General features: G+C 46.3%; 1 protein-coding gene across 5 annotated transcripts in view; it reads right to left on the minus strand.

Annotated features, from left to right (window-relative positions):
• Positions 1–1,502: 1,502 nt before the first annotated feature.
• B3GNTL1 (UDP-GlcNAc:betaGal beta-1,3-N-acetylglucosaminyltransferase like 1) overlaps positions 1,503–20,012 on the minus strand; it is a 213,542-nt gene continuing 195,032 nt past the window's right edge. For 4 of the 5 annotated variants that reach the window (XM_073682420.1, XM_073682419.1, XM_073682423.1 and 1 more), the window contains 4 exons: positions 10,428–10,496; positions 8,574–8,648; positions 7,042–7,135; positions 1,503–3,137 (listed from right to left, as the gene is read on the minus strand). In XM_073682420.1, coding sequence (XP_073538521.1) covers positions 7,055–7,135; positions 8,574–8,648; positions 10,428–10,496 — 225 coding nt within the window. In that variant the 3' untranslated portion in view covers positions 1,503–3,137; positions 7,042–7,054. The remainder of the gene's footprint in view (positions 3,138–7,041; positions 7,136–8,573; positions 8,649–10,427; positions 10,497–20,012) is intronic. The other variant, XM_073682421.1, reaches the window with a different exon arrangement.

Here is a 20,012-nt window from a genome sequence, read left to right on the forward strand (position 1 = left end):
CAGCTTGGGAGCAGAAGGCTGTACAGGTAGCGAGGGTCCTCCTGCTAGATATATCCCCTCTACATTCAGGCTCCTCATCCTTGTGACAGGCATTAACCCCCCTGTGAATACATTTCACTCAGGTCTGCGGTGTAAACACTTTGTAGGGGGAGGGGTAATGGCCGTAACATTTCATGTTGAGCCCCAGCACTATAAACATTTCACGGGTTCATATAATCCTCTAGATTTGGAGCAATGGCCCCCGAGGAATTTAATGCTTCTGGTAAGAGTAATTGAAGAATATTAAAAACAGGTTGGAATTTTGGGGCCCCCCACTTTTTCCCTCTTGGGAAGCCGACAGCCGGGGCAGTATCTTCAAACGAACCTGATCCCCTACTGACACGATCAATGAGATCAGTTACAAGAGCAAGTCCACATATCACCACGCGTTTCACGTCTTTAGTAATAACGCATGGATGTAACAATTGTTTCTGAAAGGTCTCATGCACTACACAGCTGAAGGTTTGTTACAATGTATCCAGCAGTGACCTGTATACATCAGGGTGCTCTTATTCACATTGTCGTCAGCTGACACATGGTAAGGTTTTAAAGGAGTTGTCCACTACTTTCACATTGATGCCCTCTCCGTAGGATAGTGCATCAATGTATGATCGGCCGGGGTCCCACATGCGGCACTCCCGCTGATCAGCTGTTATCGGGTGTCGGCCGCCGGCCAGAAGTTCTTACCTGCGATGCTTGGCCGTCCATCTGTAGTGGCCGCCACACAATACTACACATCCGCCTCCCTTTGAATTGAATAGGAGCCGGATGTGCAGTAACAAGCGCCGGCCACTACAACTTGACGGCCAAGCACCGCAGGGAAGCACTTCCGGCCGGTGGCCGCTGCCACCGATAACAGCTGATTGGCGGGGGTGCCATGTGCGGGACCCTGACCGATCATACATTGATGCCCTATCCTATGGATAGGACATCAATGTGAAAATAGTGGACAACTCCTTTAATCCTAGACACAGGTTAGGACCGTCTCGTTTGGGTACACCTTGTCATGGTGGGACAGCTTTTATACTTTTTTGATCAAAATCGCATTAGCGGAGTACCCTATGTTATTCACATGTACTATTACTATGTACTTATTTACTTGATGTAGGGTATATGCTCATTTTGTTTTCGTTGCTTGGGTTTTATTTGGGAAATGACCACAGTGTGAACATGCTCCTACACTTTGCACTTATACCAGCTTATAGTCCAGCTCATATACATCATGTATCAGCATGCTCATGGACTCACCCACCTTTATTTCACAGATAGTACCTGGGTCCCCTTAATGTCAAGAGATGGAAATACCCCAGTGAGCTCTTCCAGCAGTTTAACCCCCATAGATGCCATGGACCATAGCAATACAATCACAGGGGTGCTGACCGGTTACCAAGTTGTTTTTTTCGTCCCCTCCCCCCCCCATACAGTAAACTTCTTTTGAAAAATAATCTCAAAAATTGCAGGTTTTTGTTTTTCTTTCTTTCATTATTCTCTTCCCTCAAAAATTTAATAAAGGATAAAAACAAAGTGAAAAATTGCTTGGCTGTTAAGGAGTTAACAAGAAATTAGCGAATCTTCCGAAATTCGAATTTGCTTGAATTTGGCCGCCATATTTGATGCAAATCAAATGTCCCCAACTGGCGTTGAAAAAAAGTAAATTATTGATCGGAGGTCTCCCGACCCCAGAGAGGGGGGGGGACCTTATATAGTCTTTACGTTATGGCCTAGTCATAAGAATGAAGAGGAGGCCAGAGCTGGAGCAGCTCCTGAAGGCTAGGGGGCGGCAAGAATGGGCGAGAAGACAGGTCAGCATGGTAGTTTATTCGCTTTTAACCCCTTCCTGGGCCCTGTAAATTTTGCAAAATTTGGGGAAATTTTAAGCGAATTTTGAATGATTTCGAATTGATTCGCTCATCCTTAGGAATTAACCCATTGACATCCTCAGTGAGGCTGAAGGTTCATACAACCTCCCTGGTGTTGGAGGTGAGAGGAGAAGTCACCCAGGACCCTGTGTATGGGAGTGCGAGGGTTAGGGATCCAGCGGATGGGGAGTGGAGTAACTAATGTGATGCAAATGTCCGTAGGTGTATTCTTCCCTGCCAGGAATGCATTAGTAAGACCCCCCACAGACCCCGAATAAAGAGCTGCACCCGGGTTCTGTATCATCCAGCCGTTTAGTAATTTGCAAGATCTCTGACTTTGAGTGCCCTCGATGATAGTGTCACCTGTGATTGGCTGCAGCAGTCACGTCACTGTGGCTGAATACAACCACCACCTCTGCCCCTTGATGGCTGCAGTTCACAGACATGAAAAACCTAGACAAAACCTTGATGGATTCAACAGGTGTGGATTCTTTCAGCGCAGGCCTGATGGCGGCCAGCAGGAGGCGCCATCCACCCATCATGTCTGGCATGCCATCCACCCATCACGCCTGTAGCAGGATGATGCTTCTTGTACTGACACCTGCTGTGAATTACTCCATGATCCCGTCTCCTCCTTGTACGGCGGCGGGATCCCGCTGATGTGTTTACAGGAGAAGTGCTGACACTTCACGTCTCATCCACAACACAGGGACAGGAATGCTGGGAGCTGTAGTCCTGGGAAGGACGCAGACTATGTACTAACAAATCGCAGGCGCCATCCATCCGGTGTGAGGAAGGCGGTCGGATCATTACACAGAATGGACGAGGCTACTGTGTCTTTAAGAGAGAAAAATCAAATCTAATGGATCAAATCAAATGGAAACTTTCCTGGGAGGCCGAGTCCCCTCCATTTCTAATACTACTTGCATTGCCTGGACAATCCTCTGTGAGCAGAACAGTCTGGACTCTTGCCTGATACTGTAGCAAACCTCCAGCTGTGAGAAGTATTAGGACAGGAGATGAAAGGTGAATGTACAGCTGTGTCAGTGACCCCCGGGTCATCAGGTCGAGGTGATGAGCATTGTCCGCTGTTACAGTAACTGATTGCTGGAGGCCGCCCATCGGCCTCATGTACCGCAGCCTCCACCTCAGCCTCCGTCTCTTCATGGTGCTGCTCATCGCTCCCCTCGTGCTCAGGTGTTATTTTTTGGATCCTGCCCTTCCATAGTAGAAAAGAAGCTGAAAGAGAGAGAGCGGCTTAGAGGGGCCCCACTGTGTACTAAACGGGGGTCTCCAACATGTACTAAATGGAGGGTTCCACCACGGAGGGCTCCAGCAAATACTACACCACATGGAGGGCTCCACCTCATATGCCACAGGGAGTTCTACCACATACATCATAGTGGGCTCCACCTCATATGCCACAGGGGGCTCCACCACAAACACCATGGGAGGCTCCACCACATACATCATAGTGGGCTCCACCTCATATGCAACGGGGGGCTCCACCACAAACACCACGGGGGCTCCACCACGGGGGGCTCCACCACATACACCACGGGGGGGCTCCACCACAAACACCATGGGAGGCTCCACCACATACATCATAGTGGGCTCCACCTCATATGCCACGGGGGGCTCCACCACAAACACCACGGGGGGCTCCACCACGGGGGGCTCCACCACATACACCACGGGGGGGCTCCACCACATATACCACGGGGGGCTCCACCACATACACCACGGGGGGCTCCACCACATACACCACGGGGGGGCTCCACCACATACACCACGGGGGGGCTCCACCACATACACCACGGGGGGGCTCCACCACATACACCACGGGGGGGCTCCACCACATACACCACGGGGGGGCTCCACCACATACACCACGGGGGGGCTCCACCACATACACCACGGGGGGGCTCCACCACATACACCACGGGGGGGCTCCACCACATACACCACGGGGGGGCTCCACCACATATACAACGGGGGGGCTCCACCACATATACAACGGGGGGGCTCCACCACAAACACCACGGGGGGCTCCACGACATACACCACGGGGGGGCTCCACCACATACACCACGGGGGGGCTCCACCACAAACACCACGGGAGGCTCCACCACAAACACCACGGGAGGCTCCACCACATACATCATAGTGGGCTCCACCTCATATGCCACGGGGGGCTCCACCACAAACACCACGGGGGGCTCCACCACATACACCACGGGGGGGCTCCACCACATACACCACGGGGGGCTCCACCACATATACAAAGGGGGGGGCTCCACCACATATACAACAGGGGGGCTCCACCACATATACAACGGGGGGGCTCCACCACAAACACCACGGGGGGCTCCACCACATACATCATAGTGGGCTCCACCACAAACACCACGGGGGGCTCCACCACATACACAACAGGGGGGCTCCACCACATACACAACGGGGGGGCTCCACCACATACACAACGGGGGGGGGCTCCACCACATACACAACGGGGGGGGCTCCACCACATACACAACGGGGGGGGGCTCCACCACATACACAACGGGGGGGGCTCCACCACATACACAACGGGGGGGGCTCCACCACATACACCACGGGGGGGGGCTCCACCACATACACCACGGGGGGGGCTCCACCACATACACCACGGGGGGGGGGCTCCACCACATACACCACGGGGGGGGCTCCACCACATATACAAACGGGGGGGCTCCACCACATATACAACGGGGGGGCTCCACCACATATACAACGGGGGGGCTCCACCACATACACCATGGGAGGCTCCACCACATATTACAGTTGTGGCCAAAAGTTTTGAGACTGACACACATTTTGGTTTTCACATTTTGCTACTTTACGTTTTTTTTTTAGCTTTTAGTCGGATGTTTTTCTGGTTACTGAAGGTCAATTTAAAGTTTATGGAAAGAACTGAATATTTCCAACGCTGCCCCTTATTTCTCCAGCCTTCTGCCCTTCGCCCTGGCTGCCGAATATTGGCTTCTGGGCTAGATCCTGACTGATGATCGCCCATTCTTGTCTCATCAGTGTTGCGTTTTGTGCCCTGACCACAGGTTCTCATTGGGGTTAAGATCCGGGGAGTTTCTTGGTCAACATTAGACCCAAAATATAAATGCTTTGTTCTACGAGCCACTTATTTATCCCTTTTGCCTTGTGACATGGTCTCCATAATCCTGGAAAAAGCATCATTACCAAATTGTTCCTAGATCATTAGGAGAAGTTGCTCTTGGGGGATGTTTAGATCCCATTCTTTATTAATGGCCGTGTTGTTAGGGAAAATTGTAAGTGAGAAGTAACCCCACACGAGTGGTCTCAGGATGCTTTACTGTTGCCAGGAGCTAGACTAATAGTAGCGCTTGCTTTTTCTTCTCCGGGCAATCATTCTTTCAGATGTCCCAAACAGTCTGAAGGGGACTTGATCAGAGAAAATAACTTTACCCCCGTCCAGTCCCTGTTCCTCCTGCAGAACGTCAGTCTGTCCTCTCCAAGAAAAACATCAAGAAGTGGCTTCTTTGTTGCCCTTCCTGACACTAAGCCGCCTCCAAAATCCTTCACCTCACTGTTCGTTCAGATGCACTGACACCCCCTGCTGCCATTTCTGAGCAAGCTCTGCACTGGTTAAACTGAACCCGCAGCTGAATCCTCTTTATCAGACTGTCCTAGCACTTGATGGACTTTCTTGGGCGTCCTAACACCTTCTTCACAACAAGTGATAAATGGTTGATTTAGGGGCAATCTTACAAGCAGCAATGTCCTTGCCTGTAAAGCCCTTCTGATGCAAAGCAATGATGACTGCACGTGTTTTCTTGGCGGTAACCATGGTTAACAGAAGAAGACAATAATATTAAACACTAGCCCCCTTCTAAAGCTACCAGTCGACTCTTATAATTCAATCAGCAGGACAGAGTGATATCAGCTGCCTTGTCCTTGTTAACGCTTTCTCCTGAGCTCACAAGAAGATCACTGATATGATATAAACAGTTCATTTTTCGGATGAAATGAAGTGAAAATGCTTTTCTATGTCATGAAATGAATTTTTCATGGCCAGGACTGATTGCAATTCATCTCTTCGCTCTTCATAACAACCTAGGGTTAATGCATAAAAACTGAAGCAGCAAACTTTGTGAAAACCAAAATTTATGTCAAGTCTAAAAACGTTTGCACTCCTGGGGGCTCCACCACACGGTGCACCCCAGGGAGCTCCACCACACGCTGATCCCCAGGGGGATCCACGACACGCTGATCCCCAGGGGGCTCCAACACACGCTGCACCCCACCCCAGGAGGCTCCAACACACGCTGATCCCCAGGGGGCTCCAACACACGCTGCACCCCACAGGGGGCTCCACCACACGTTGCACCCCAGTGGGCGCCACCACATGCTGCACCCCAGGGGGCTCCACGACACGCTGATCCTCAGTGGGCTCCACAACATGCTGCAACCCAGGGGGCTCCACCACACGCTGCACCCCAGGGGGCTTCACAACACACGCTGCAACCCAGGGGGCTCCACCACACGCTGCACCCCAGGGGGCTCCACCACACGCTGCACCCCAGGGGGCTCCACCACACGCTGCACCCTAGGGAGCTCCACTACGTGCTGCACCCCAGATGGCACCACCACACGGTGCACCCCATCACGCTCCACTGCGTGCTGCACCCCAGGTGGCTCCACCATGTGCTGCATCCCAGAGGGCTCCACCACAAGCTGCACCCCAGGGGGATCCACCACACGCTGCACCCCAGGGAGCTCCACCACACGCTGCACCCCACCAGGGAGCTCCACCACACGCTGCACCCCAGGGCGCTCCACCATACGCTACACCCCAGGGTGCTCCACTACGTGCTGCACCCCAGATGGCTCCACCACACGGTGCACCTCATCGCGCTCCACTACGTGCTGCACCCCAGGTGGCTCCACCACACGCTGCACCCCAGGGCGCTCCACTACGTGCTGCACCACACGGTGCACCCCATCGCGCTCCACTACGTGCTGCACCCCAGGTGGCTTCACCACATGCTGCACCCCAGGTGGCTCCACCACATGCTGCACCCCAGGGGGCTCCACCACAGGCTGCACCAGCATCCAAACATTAGAATACCTGTGGAGCAGCCTCAGCTAAAGTGATAATAATCTTCTCCCTCCTTCAGGTTCAGAGATCGCAGATTGTCCTCAAACCCTCCTCCTGTTAGGTCCTGCAGAGGAGAGGACACGGTCAGTATATCCAGACCCTCCCCTGTCCATGGGATCAGTACTAAAAAGCGACATATCAGCAAATAACAACTTTCTAAAACACTTTATTTTTTATATTTTGGTAATACAGGCTTTGGCGCAGGTGATGGTCTAGACTGGATATAATTGTTACAAACCCTCAGCTGTGAGAGATAAAAAAGTCAAGACTCAAGAATAAGTACACTCACTGATAGCAAGCAGAGATCTTGAAAGAGGAGCAGACATGGGTATTTTCTGTTTTCTTTGCACCATGTGGAGTTTTTTGCACTCATTGCGCTTGCTCTGGGGTTGTCGTGGTAGCATCAACCAATCAGAAGAACACGTTGACAGGAATGGAGGTCACATGATGTAAAGTCTAAAAACTGCTACCATGGCGACCCCAGAGCAAGCATAATACAGAAGGGTAAATAAATAAACAAGGTGAATATTAGAAGGCGCCCTCCTCCTGCTGCCGCGCGGAGCAGCGGGTTTTCTTCATCCCAGCACGTTCCTTCAAGTCATTAATACATCAAAGGTAACACCTGCAGCCTCGCTGCCACAGCTCCTGAATCCCAGCTTTATTCTCTTCTTTATAGGGTCTGGAAAGAATCTGGTGAAAGGCAGTGAGATCCTAACGACCAGCCGGAGTTAACCCTTCATAAGCGAGCGGCAGAATGGCGATCCTGTGGCGACCTATGGGAGAGATCTAAGTGCTACGGCCATTGGGTCATCATAGTTCTGGGTGTAACCATGGAGACGCATAATTCTACATAGGAGCTGTATACACAAAACGGTAGTTCATTTTGCACTGGACCAATAACAAAACGTGGTAACTCCAACACATCCCGGACACTGGCTGGTATACTGCAGCCAATGCTGGTGTCCGAGGTCGCCCCCTGCAGGTGAGTGCCGTTTCGCACTCTTTTTTTGATCCATATACATGAATGTGACCACATGAGAAGAGCGTGCAGGGAGCGTGGCCGCAGCGTAAGATGTGGGGGGCTGTCTATAAATAGCCGGGTGGGGTTCAGGGCGGACCCCCGGTCTAATGTGGCTTCGGAGCAGCAGATCCGCGGGTCTTTTGTTGTGTTTACGACTTTTCAGATTTGCCGCCTGTGAAGTATTTCTATAGCATTGGGGCGGCCGCTTCCCGACCACATCTGAGGAGGCGGCCATAACTGCTGGGTCTGGGGTCTATAATCAGACCCTCCAGCACCTCCAAGGGTTAACCCCTTGCCTCTCTCTCATCTTGAATGTTGGAGGAGCCCCCGGCACAGTCAGCCATGAGGAAAGGCAGCAACTTGTAGTCCAGATGGGAGCTGCTAGAGGTCACGGCTCCTGAGCTATTACCTCGCTGGTGTCAGCCACTCCACACATTGTGATACAGGCGGTCATTACAGGACTTTCCTCAGGATCACTCACCAGTTTGACACAGATGATAAATGGGGATTTGGCTTCGGAGAAGTGCAGGATCGGGATCCGGGGCTTTGGGTGCTTCTGGAAGAAATGAAGAAGAATTACATGTGCCACCATGTCAGGGGCTCCGGCTGAGCTGCACTGTCTACTGGAGCCAGAAAATCACCTCATGCCTCTTCTAAGGTTAATGCTTTCTCTCTCATCCATGCTTTACACTGCAGCTGTCCTCCATTAGAACACAGCTATGTTCAGTGACTCAGTCTGAGATACAAATCCCATTTGTCTGTTCTATATTGCTTTACACTGCATCACTACTCTAGTATAACATATATAGACAGTGACTCCAGATTGCTTATTGGAGTATAAAGAAGTTTGGAATCCACCTACTACCTCATCAGAGGCTCAGACGACTGCTTTTTCTCTCCTCCATGCTTTTCGCTGCAGCTGTTCTCCGTTAGGACATATCTATGATCAGTTTCAGCTGCATTGTCTAATGGAGTTTGAGGTACGTCTCATTATAGGTATCAGACTTCTGTCTGTTCTATATTGCCCCCATACTTTACACTGTCTCTCTGCTCCAGTAAGCAATGACTCCAGCTTAGATACATTGTCTATTGGAGCCCGAGATAGAAATGCATCCCATCTCTTCTTCCTATTCAGTACTGCCTCCATGCTTTATACTGCATCTCTGATCCACTAAACTGCAGCTATGAACAGTGACATTGTCTGGTGCAGCCTTGCAAATACCAGTTTCATCACAGGGCTGAGATCTCTTCCTGCTGTATACGGCCCCATACTTTATACTGCATCACTGCTCAAGCCACAACTATGCACCGTGACTTCAGGTTAGCTTCATTGTCTACTGGAGCTTGAGGAAATCTGAAATCCACCTCCCATCTCATCAGCGGCTCAGGCTACTGAATTATGATTCTCCTATGCTTTACACTGCAGCTGTCCTCCATCAGTACTCAACCATGATCAGTCATTCCAGTAGCTATATTACCTATCGCTGTGGGAGATACCTTAAATCCACCCTGTCTCATCACAAGGCTCAGACGTTTGACTGTTCTATACTGTAGCTATGCTTTACACTGCATCACTGCTCCATTAAGCTACAGCTATGGACAGTACAATCACTGTCACATGGCTTACTGGAGCAGAAAGGCAATATAAAGCATGAAGAAGTCTGAGCTAGTCAGTGTAGCTAAACTGCAATCACTGACAGAGGACAGCTGCAGTGTAAAGCATGGAAAGAGAGATAAAAGAGTAGCCTGAGTCTTTGATGAGATGGGTGGATTTCACAGTACCCTAGGCTCCAACAGACAATCCACTTAAGCTGGGGTCATAGATCATAGCTGTACCCTGATAGAGGAGAGCTGCAGTGTAAAGCATGGTGCAGCACAGGCAGCAGTCTGACCCCATGTTGTGCTTTGCTGTCTCCGTGCTCTATTCACCCTCTCAGGGTGATGTCATTAGTCTTCTCCATGATACAATCCAGATCTCGCTGCTCACATGGAAGGGCAGGGGACGAGCGCTGACAATAAGGGGGTGCGGACAATGATGGCGAGATCTGACAATGGGAGCGAGCGCGGATAATGGAGGACAAGAACGAACAATGGAGGGCTAGCGCTGACAATGGAGGCGTGGACAATGGGGGGCGAAAGCTGACAATAAGGGGGTGCTGACAATGGGGGGTGAGCGCTGACAATAAAGGGGCGTGGCCAATGGTGGCGAGCGCTGTTAATGGGGCTGCTGCTTCCAAACAGCATCACGAATCTCAACTGTGTGGACCACTTTAGTTTTAAAGTGAAATTAGATGCTGGGAGTTGTAGTATTGCTACAAAGTTTCCCGTCTCTCACCTCAGATTCTTCAAATGTGTAGAAACCTTTGGAAATTTTTTTGGCATCAACATCACAAAAAGCAACAACCTAAAGACACAAAATCACCAAAATCATTAGCGTATAGAAAAAGAAATCATCAAAGTACCTCCTCCTAATCAGCAGCTGGCACTGACACTATCAAATGTGGAGGAATAGTGAGTGCAGCTCTGGAGTATAATACAGGATGTAACTCAGGATCAGTACAGGATAAGTAATGTAATGTATGTACACACTGACTCCACCAGCAGAATAGTGAGTGCAGCTCTGGAGTATAATACAGGATGTAACTCAGGATCAGTACAGGATAAATAATGTAATGTATGTACACAGTGACTGCACCAGCAGAATAGTGAGTACAGCTCTGGAGTATAATACAGGATGTAACTCAGGATCAGTACAAGATAAGTAATGTAATGTATGTACACAGTGACTCCACCAGCAGAATAGTGAGTGCAGCTATGGGGTATAATACAGGATGTAACTCAGGATCAGAACAGGATAAGTAATACAATGTATGTACACAGTGACTGCACCAGCAGAATAGTGAGTACAGCTCTGGAGTATAATACAGGATGTAACTCAGGATCAGTACAGGATAAGTAATGTAATGTATGTACACAGTGACTCCACCAGCAGAATAGTGAGTGCAGTTCTGGAGTATAATACAGGATGTAACTCAGGATCAGTACAGGATAAGTAATGTAATGTATGTACACAGTGACTGCACCAGCAGAATAGTGAGTGCAGCTCTGGAGTATAATACAGGATATAACTCAGGATCAGTACAGGATAAGTAATGTAATGTATGTACACAGTGACTGCACCAGCAGAATAGTGAGTGCAGCTCTGGAGTATAATACAGAATGTAACTCAGGATCAGTACAGGATAAGTAATGTATGTACACAGTGACTGCACCAGCAGAATAGTGAGTGCAGCTCTGGAGTATAATACAGGATGTAACTCAGGATCAGTACAGGATAAATAATGTAATGTATGTACACACTGACTCCACCAGCAGAATAGTGAGTGCAGCTCTGGAGTATAATACAGGATGTAACTCAGGATCAGTACAGGATAAATAATGTAATGTATGTACACAGTGACTGCACCAGCAGAATAGTGAGTACAGCTCTGGAGTATAATACAGGATGTAACTCAGGATCAGTACAAGATAAGTAATGTAATGTATGTACACAGTGACTCCACCAGCAGAATAGTGAGTGCAGTTCTGGAGTATAATACAGGATGTAACTCAGGATCAGTACAGGATAAGTAATGTAATGTATGTACACAGTGACTGCACCAGCAGAATAGTGAGTGCAGCTCTGGAGTATAATACAGGATATAACTCAGGATCAGTACAGGATAAGTAATGTAATGTATGTACACAGTGACTGCACCAGCAGAATAGTGAGTGCAGCTCTGGAGTATAATACAGAATGTAACTCAGGATCAGTACAGGATAAGTAATGTATGTACACAGTGACTGCACCAGCAGAATAGTGAGTGCAGCTCTGGAGTATAATACAGGATGTAACTCAGGATCAGTACAGGATAAATAATGTAATGTATGTACACACTGACTGCACCAGCAGAATAGTGAGTGCAGCTCTGGAGTATAATACAGGATGTAACTCAGGATCAGTACAGGATAAATAATGTAATGTATGTACACAGTGACTGCACCAGCAGAATAGTGAGTACAGCTCTGGAGTATAATACAGGATGTAACTCAGGATCAGTACAAGATAAGTAATGTAATGTATGTACACAGTGACTCCACCAGCAGAATAGTGAGTGCAGTTCTGGAGTATAATACAGGATGTAACTCAGGATCAGTACAGGATAAGTAATGTAATGTATGTACACAGTGACTGCACCAGCAGAATAGTGAGTGCAGCTCTGGAGTATAATACAGGATATAACTCAGGATCAGTACAGGATAAGTAATGTAATGTATGTACACAGTGACTGCACCAGCAGAATAGTGAGTGCAGCTCTGGAGTATAATACAGAATGTAACTCAGGATCAGTACAGGATAAGTAATGTATGTACACAGTGACTGAACCAGCAGAATAGTGAGTGCAGCTCTGGAGTATAATACAGGATGTAACTCAGGATCAGTACAGGATAAGTAATGTAATGTATGTACACAGTGACTGCACCAGCAGAATAGTGAGTGCAGCTCTGGAGTATAATACAGAATGTAACTCAGGATCAGTACAGGATAAGTAATGTATGTACACAGTGACTGCACCAGCAGAATAGTGAGTGCAGCTCTGGAGTATAATACAGGATGTAACTCAGGATCAGTACAGGATAAGTAATGTAATGTATGTACACAGTGACTGCACCAGCAGAATAGTGAGTGCAGCTCTGGAGTATAATACAGGATGTAACTCAGGATCAGTACAGGATAAGTAATGTAATGTATGTACACAGTGACTGCCACCAGCAGAATAGTGAGTGCAGCTCTGGAGTATAATACAGGATGTAACTCAGGATAAGTACAGGATAAGTAATGTAATGTATGTACACAGTGACTGCACCAGCAGAATAGTGAGTGCAGCTCTGGAGTATAATACAGGATGTAACTCAGGATCAGTACAGGATAAGTAATGTAATGTATGTACACAGTGACTCCACCAGCAGAATAGTGAGTGCAGCTCTGGAGTATAATACAGGATGTAACTCAGGCTCAGTACAGGATAAGTAATGTAATGTATGTACACAGTGACTCCACCAGCAGAATAGTGAGTGCAGCTCTAGAGTATAATAGAGGATGTAACTCAGGATCAGTACAGGATAAGTAATGTAATGTATGTACACAGTGACTGCACCAGCAGAATAGTGAGTGCACCTCTGGAGTATAATACAGGATGTAACTCAGGATCAGTACAGGATAAGTAATGTAATGTATGTACACAGTGACTGCACCAGCAGAATAGTGAGTGCAGCTCTGGAGTATAATACAGAATGTAACTCAGGATCAGTACAGGATAAGTAATGTATGTACACAGTGACTGCACCAGCAGAATAGTGAGTGCAGCTCTGGAGTATAATACAGGATATAACTCAGGATCAGTACAGGATAAGTAATGTAATGTATGTACACAGTGACTGCACCAGCAGAATAGTGAGTGCAGCTCTGGAGTATAATACAGAATGTAACTCAGGATCAGTACAGGATAAGTAATGTATGTACACAGTGACTGCACCAGCAGAATAGTGAGTGCAGCTCTGGAGTATAATACAGGATGTAACTCAGGATCAGTACAGGATAAGTAATGTAATGCATGTACACAGTGACTGCACCAGCAGAATAGTGAGTGCAGCTCTGGAGTATAATACAGGATGTAACTCAGGATCAGTACAGGATAAGTAATGTAATGTATGTACACAGTGACTGCCACCAGCAGAATAGTGAGTGCAGCTCTGGAGTATAATACAGGATGTAACTCAGGATAAGTACAGGATAAGTAATGTAATGTATGTACACAGTGACTGCACCAGCAGAATAGTGAGTGCAGCTCTGGAGTATAATACAGGATGTAACTCAGGATCAGTACAGGATAAGTAATGTAATGTATGTACACAGTGACTCCACCAGCAGAATAGTGAGTGCAGCTCTGGAGTATAATACAGGATGTAACTCAGGCTCAGTACAGGATAAGTAATGTAATGTATGTACACAGTGACTCCACCAGCAGAATAGTGAGTGCAGCTCTAGAGTATAATAGAGGATGTAACTCAGGATCAGTACAGGATAAGTAATGTAATGTATGTACACAGTGACTGCACCAGCAGAATAGTGAGTGCACCTCTGGAGTATAATACAGGATGTAACTCAGGATCAGTACAGGATAAGTAATGTAATGTATGTACACAGTGACTGCACCAGCAGAATAGTGAGTGCAGCTCTGGAGTATAATACAGGATGTAACTCAGGATCAGTACAGGATAAGTAATGTAATGTATGTACACAGTGACTGCACCAGCAGAATAGTGAGTGCAGCTCTGGAGTATAATACAGGATGTAACTCTGGATCAGTACAGGATAAGTAATGTAATGTATATACACAGTGACTGCACCAGCAGAATAGTGAGTGCAGCTCTGGAGTATAATACAGGATGTAACTCAGGATCAGTACAGGATAAGTAATGTAATGTATGTACACAGTGACTGCACCAGCAGAATAGTGAGTGCAGCTCTGGAGTATAATACAGGATGTAACTCTGGATCAGTACAGGATAAGTAATGTAATGTATATACACAGTGACTGCACCAGCAGAATAGTGAGTGCAGCTCTGGAGTATAATACAGGATGTAACTCAGGATCAGTACAGGATAAGTAATGTAATGTATGTACACAGTGACTGCACCAGCAGAATAGTGAGTGCAGCTCTGGAGTATAATACAGGATGTAACTCAGGATCAGTACAGGATAAGTAATGTAATGTATGTACACAGTGACTGCACCAGCAGAATAGTGAGTGCAGCTCTGGAGTATAATACAGGATGTAACTCAGGATCAGTACAGGATAAGTAATGTAATGTATGTACACAGTGACTCCACCAGCAGAATAGTGAGTGCAGCTCTGGAGTATAATACAGGATGTAACTCAGGATCAGTACAGGATAAGTAATGTAATGTATGTACACAGTGACTGCACCAGCAGAATAGTGAGTGCAGCTCTGGATATAATACAGGATGTAACTCAGGATCAGTACAGGATAAGTAATGTAATGTATGTACACAGTGACTCCACCAGCAGAATAGTGAGTGCAGCTCTGGAGTATAATACAGGATGTAACTCAGGATCAGTACAGGATAAGTAATGTAATGTATGTACACAGTGACTGCACCAGCAGAATAGTGAGTGCAGCTCTGGGGTATAATACAGGATGTAACTCAGGATCAGTACAGGATAAGTAATGTATATACACAGTGACTGCACCAGCAGAATAGTGAGTGCACCTCTGGAGTATAATACAGGATGTAACTCAGGATCAGTACAGGATAAGTAATGTATGTACACAGTGACTGCACCAGCAGAATAGTGAGTGCAGCTCTGGAGTATAATACAGGATGTAACTCAGGATCAGTACAGGATAAGTAATGTAATGTATGTACACAGTGACTGCACCAGCAGAATAGTGAGTGCAGCTCTGGAGTATAATACAGGATGTAACTCAGGATCAGTACAAGGTAAGTAATGTAATGTATGTACACAGTGACTCCACCAGCAGAATAGTGAGTGCAGCTCTGGAGTATAATACAGGATGTAACTCAGGATCAGTACAGGGTAAGTAATGTAATGTATGTACACAGTGACTCCACCAGCAGAATAGTGAGTGCAGCTCTGGAGTATAATACAGGATGTAACTCAGGATCAGTACAGGATAAGTAATGTGTGTACACAGTGACTGCACCAGCAGAATAGTGAGTGCAGCTCTTGGGTATAATACAGGATGTAACTCAGGATCAGTACAGGATAAGTAATGTAATGTATGTACACAGTGACTGCACCAGCAGAATAGTGAGTGCAGCTCTGGAGTATAATACAGGATGTAACTCAGGATCAGAACAGGATAAGTAATGTAATGTATGTACACAGTGACTGCACCAGCAGAATAGTGAGTGCAGCTCTGGGGTATAATACAGGATATAACTCAGGATCAGTACAGGATAAGTAATGTATGTACACAGTGACTGCATCAGCAGAATAGTGAGTGCAGCTCTGGGGTATAATACAGGATATAACTCAGGATCAGTACAGGATAAGTAATGTATGTACACAGTGACTGCACCAGCAGAATAGTGAGTGCAGCTCTTGGGTATAATACAGGATGTAACTCAGGATCAGTACAGGGTAAGTAATGTAATGTATGTACACGGTGACTGCACCAGCAGAATAGTGAGTGCAGCTCTGGAGTATAATACAGGATGTAACTCAGGATCAGTACAGGGTAAGTAATGTAATGTATGTACACAGTGACTCCACCAGCAGAATAGTGAGTGCAGCTCTGGAGTATAATACAGGATGTAACTCAGGATCAGTACAGGATAAGTAATGTAATGTATGTACACAGTGACTGTACCAGCAGAATAGTGAGTGCAGCTCTGGGGTATAATACAGGATGTAACTCAGGATCAGAACAGGATAAGTAATGTAATGTATGTACACAGTGACTGCACCAGCAGAATAGTGAGTGCAGCTCTGGAGTATAATACAGGATGTAACTCAGGATCAGAACAGGATAAGTAATGTATGTACACAGTGACTGCACCAGCAGAATAGTGAGTGCAGCTCTGGGGTATAATACAGGATATAACTCAGGATCAGTACAGGATAAGTAATGTATGTACACAGTGACTGCACCAGCAGAATAGTGAGTGCAGCTCTTGGGTATAATACAGGATGTAACTCAGGATCAGTACAGGATAAGTAATGTAATGTATGTACACAGTGACTGCACCAGCAGAATAGTGAGTGCAGCTCTGGAGTATAATACAGGATGTAACTCAGGATCAGAACAGGATAAGTAATGTAATGTATGTACACAGTGACTGCACCAGCGGAATAGTGAGTGCAGCTCTGGAGTATAATACAGGATGTAACTCAGGATCAGTACAGGATAAGTAATGTAATGTATGTACACAGTGACTCCACCAGCAGAATAGTGAGTGCAGCTCTGGAGTATAATACAGGATGTAACTCAGGATCAGTACAGGATAAATAATGTAATGTATGTACACAGTGACTACACCAGCAGAATAGTGAGTGCAGCTCTGGAGTATAATACAGGATGTAACTCAGGATCAGTACAGGATAAGTAATGTAATGTATGTACACAGTGACTGCACCAGCAGAATAGTGAGTGCAGCTCTGGAGTATAATACAGGATGTAACTCAGGATCAGTACAGAATAAGTAATGTATGTACACAGTGACTGCACCAGCAGAATAGTGAGTGCAGCTCTGGAGTATAATACAGGATGTAACTCAGAATCAGTACAGGATAAGTAATATAATGTATGTACACAGTGACTCCACCAGCAGAATAGTGAGTGCAGCTCTGGTGTATAATACAGGATGTAACTCAGGATCAGTACAGGATCAGTAATGTAATGTATGTACACAGTGACTCCACCAGCAGAATAGTGAGTGCAGCTCTGGAGTATAATACAGGATGTAACTCAGGATCAGTACAGGATAAGTAATGTAATGTATGTACACAGTGACTACACCAGCAGAATAGTGAGTGCAGCTCTGGAGTATAATACAGGATGTAACTCAGGATCAGTACAGGATAAGTAATATAATGTATGTACACAGAGACTCCACCAGCAGAATAGTGAGTGCAGCTCTGGTGTATAATACAGGATGTAACTCAGGATCAGTACAGGATCAGTAATGTAATGTATGTACACAGTGACTCCACCAGCAGAATAGTGAGTGCAGCTCTGGAGTATAATACAGGATGTAACTCAGGATCAGTACAGGATAAGTAATGTAATGTATGTACACAGTGACTCCACCAGCAGAATAGTGCGTGCAGCTCTGGAGTATAATACAGGATGTAACTCAGGATCAGTACAGGATAAGTAATGTAATGTATGTACACAGTGACTGCACCAGCAGAATAGTGAGTGCAGCTCTGGAGTATAATACAGGATGTAACTCGGGATCAGTACAGGATAAGTAATGTAATGTATGTATATAGTGACTGCACAAGCAGATTAGTGAGTGCAGCTCTGGGGTATAATACAGGATGTAACTCAGGATCAGTACAGGATAAGTAATGTATGTACACAGTGACTGCACCAGCAGAATAGTGAGTGCAGCTCTGGAGTATAATACAGGATGTTACTCAGGATCAGTACAGGATAAGTAATGTAATGTATGTACACAGTGACTGCACCAGCAGAATAGTGAGTGCAGCTCTGGAGTATAATACAGGATGTAACTCAGGATCAGTACAGGATAAGTAATGTAATGTATGTACACAGTGACTACACCAGCAGAATAGTGAGTGCAGCTCTGGAGTATAATACAGGATGTAACTCAGGATCAGTACAGGATAAGTAATGTAATGTATGTACACAGTGACTCCACCAGCAGAATAGTGAGTGCTGCTCTGGAGTATAATACAGGATGTAACTCAGGATCAGTACAGGATAAGTAATGTAATGTATGTACACAGTGACTCCACCAGCAGAATAGTGAGTGCAGCTCTGGAGTATAATACAGGATGTAACTCAGGATCAGTACAGGATAAGTAATGTAATGTATGTACACAGTGACGGCAATAGAAGAATAGTGAGTGCAGCTCTGGAGTATAATACAAGATGTAACTCAGGATCAGTACAGGATAAGTAATGTAATGTATGTACACAGTGACTGCACCACCAGAATAGTGAGTGCTGCTCTGGAGTATAATATAGGATGTAACTCAGGATCAGTACAGGATAAGTAATGTAATGTATGTACACAGCAACTGCACCAGCAGAATAGTGAGTGCAGCTCTGGAGTATAATACAGGAGGTAACTCAGGATCAGTACAGGATAAGTAATGCAATGTATGTACACAGTGACTCCACCGGCAGAATAGTGAGTGCAGCTCTGGAGTATAATACAGGATGTAACTCAGGATCAGTACAGGATAAGTAATGTAATGTATGTACACAGTGACTCCACCAGCAGAATAGTGAGTGCAGCTCTGGGGTATAATACAGGATGTAACTCAGGATCAGTACAGGATAAGTAATGTAATGTATGTACACAGTGACTGCACCAGCAGAATAGTGAGTGCAGCTCTGGAGTATAATACAGGATGTAACTCAGGATCAGTACAGGATAAGTAATGTAATGTATGTACACAGTGACTACACCAGCAGAATAGTGAGTGCAGCTCTGGAGTATAATACAGGATGTAACTCAGGATCAGTATAGGATAAGTAATGTAATGTATGTACAGTGACTGCACCAGCAGAATAGTGAGTGCAGCTCTTGGGTATAATACAGGATGTAACTCAGGATCAGTACAGGATAAGTAATGTAATGTATGTACACAGTGACTGCACCAGCAGAATAGTGAGTGCAGCTCTGGAGTATAATACAGGATGTAACTCAGGATCAGTACAGGATAAGTAATGTAATGTATGTACACAGTGACTGCACCAGCGGAATAGTGAGTGCAGCTCTGGAGTATAATACAGGATATAACTCAGGATCAGTATAGGATAAGTAATGTAATGTATGTACAGTGACTGCACCAGCAGAATAGTGAGTGCAGCTCTTGGGTATAATACAGGATGTAACTCAGGATCAGTACAGGATAAGTAATGTAATGTATGTACACAGTGACTCCACCAGCAGAATAGTGAGTGCAGCTCTGGAGTATAATACAGGATGTAACTCAGGATCAGAACAGGATAAGTAATGTAATGTATGTACACAGTGACTGCACCAGCGGAATAGTGAGTGCAGCTCTGGAGTATAATACAGGATGTAACTCAGGATCAGTACAGGATAAGTAATGTAATGTATGTACACAG

This window comes from Phyllobates terribilis, unplaced genomic scaffold, assembly GCF_046119375.1.
Source record: "Phyllobates terribilis strain yellow unplaced genomic scaffold, ASM4611937v1 Scaffold_5__5_contigs__length_657084704, whole genome shotgun sequence".
Lineage (NCBI taxonomy): Eukaryota > Metazoa > Chordata > Amphibia > Anura > Dendrobatidae > Phyllobates > Phyllobates terribilis.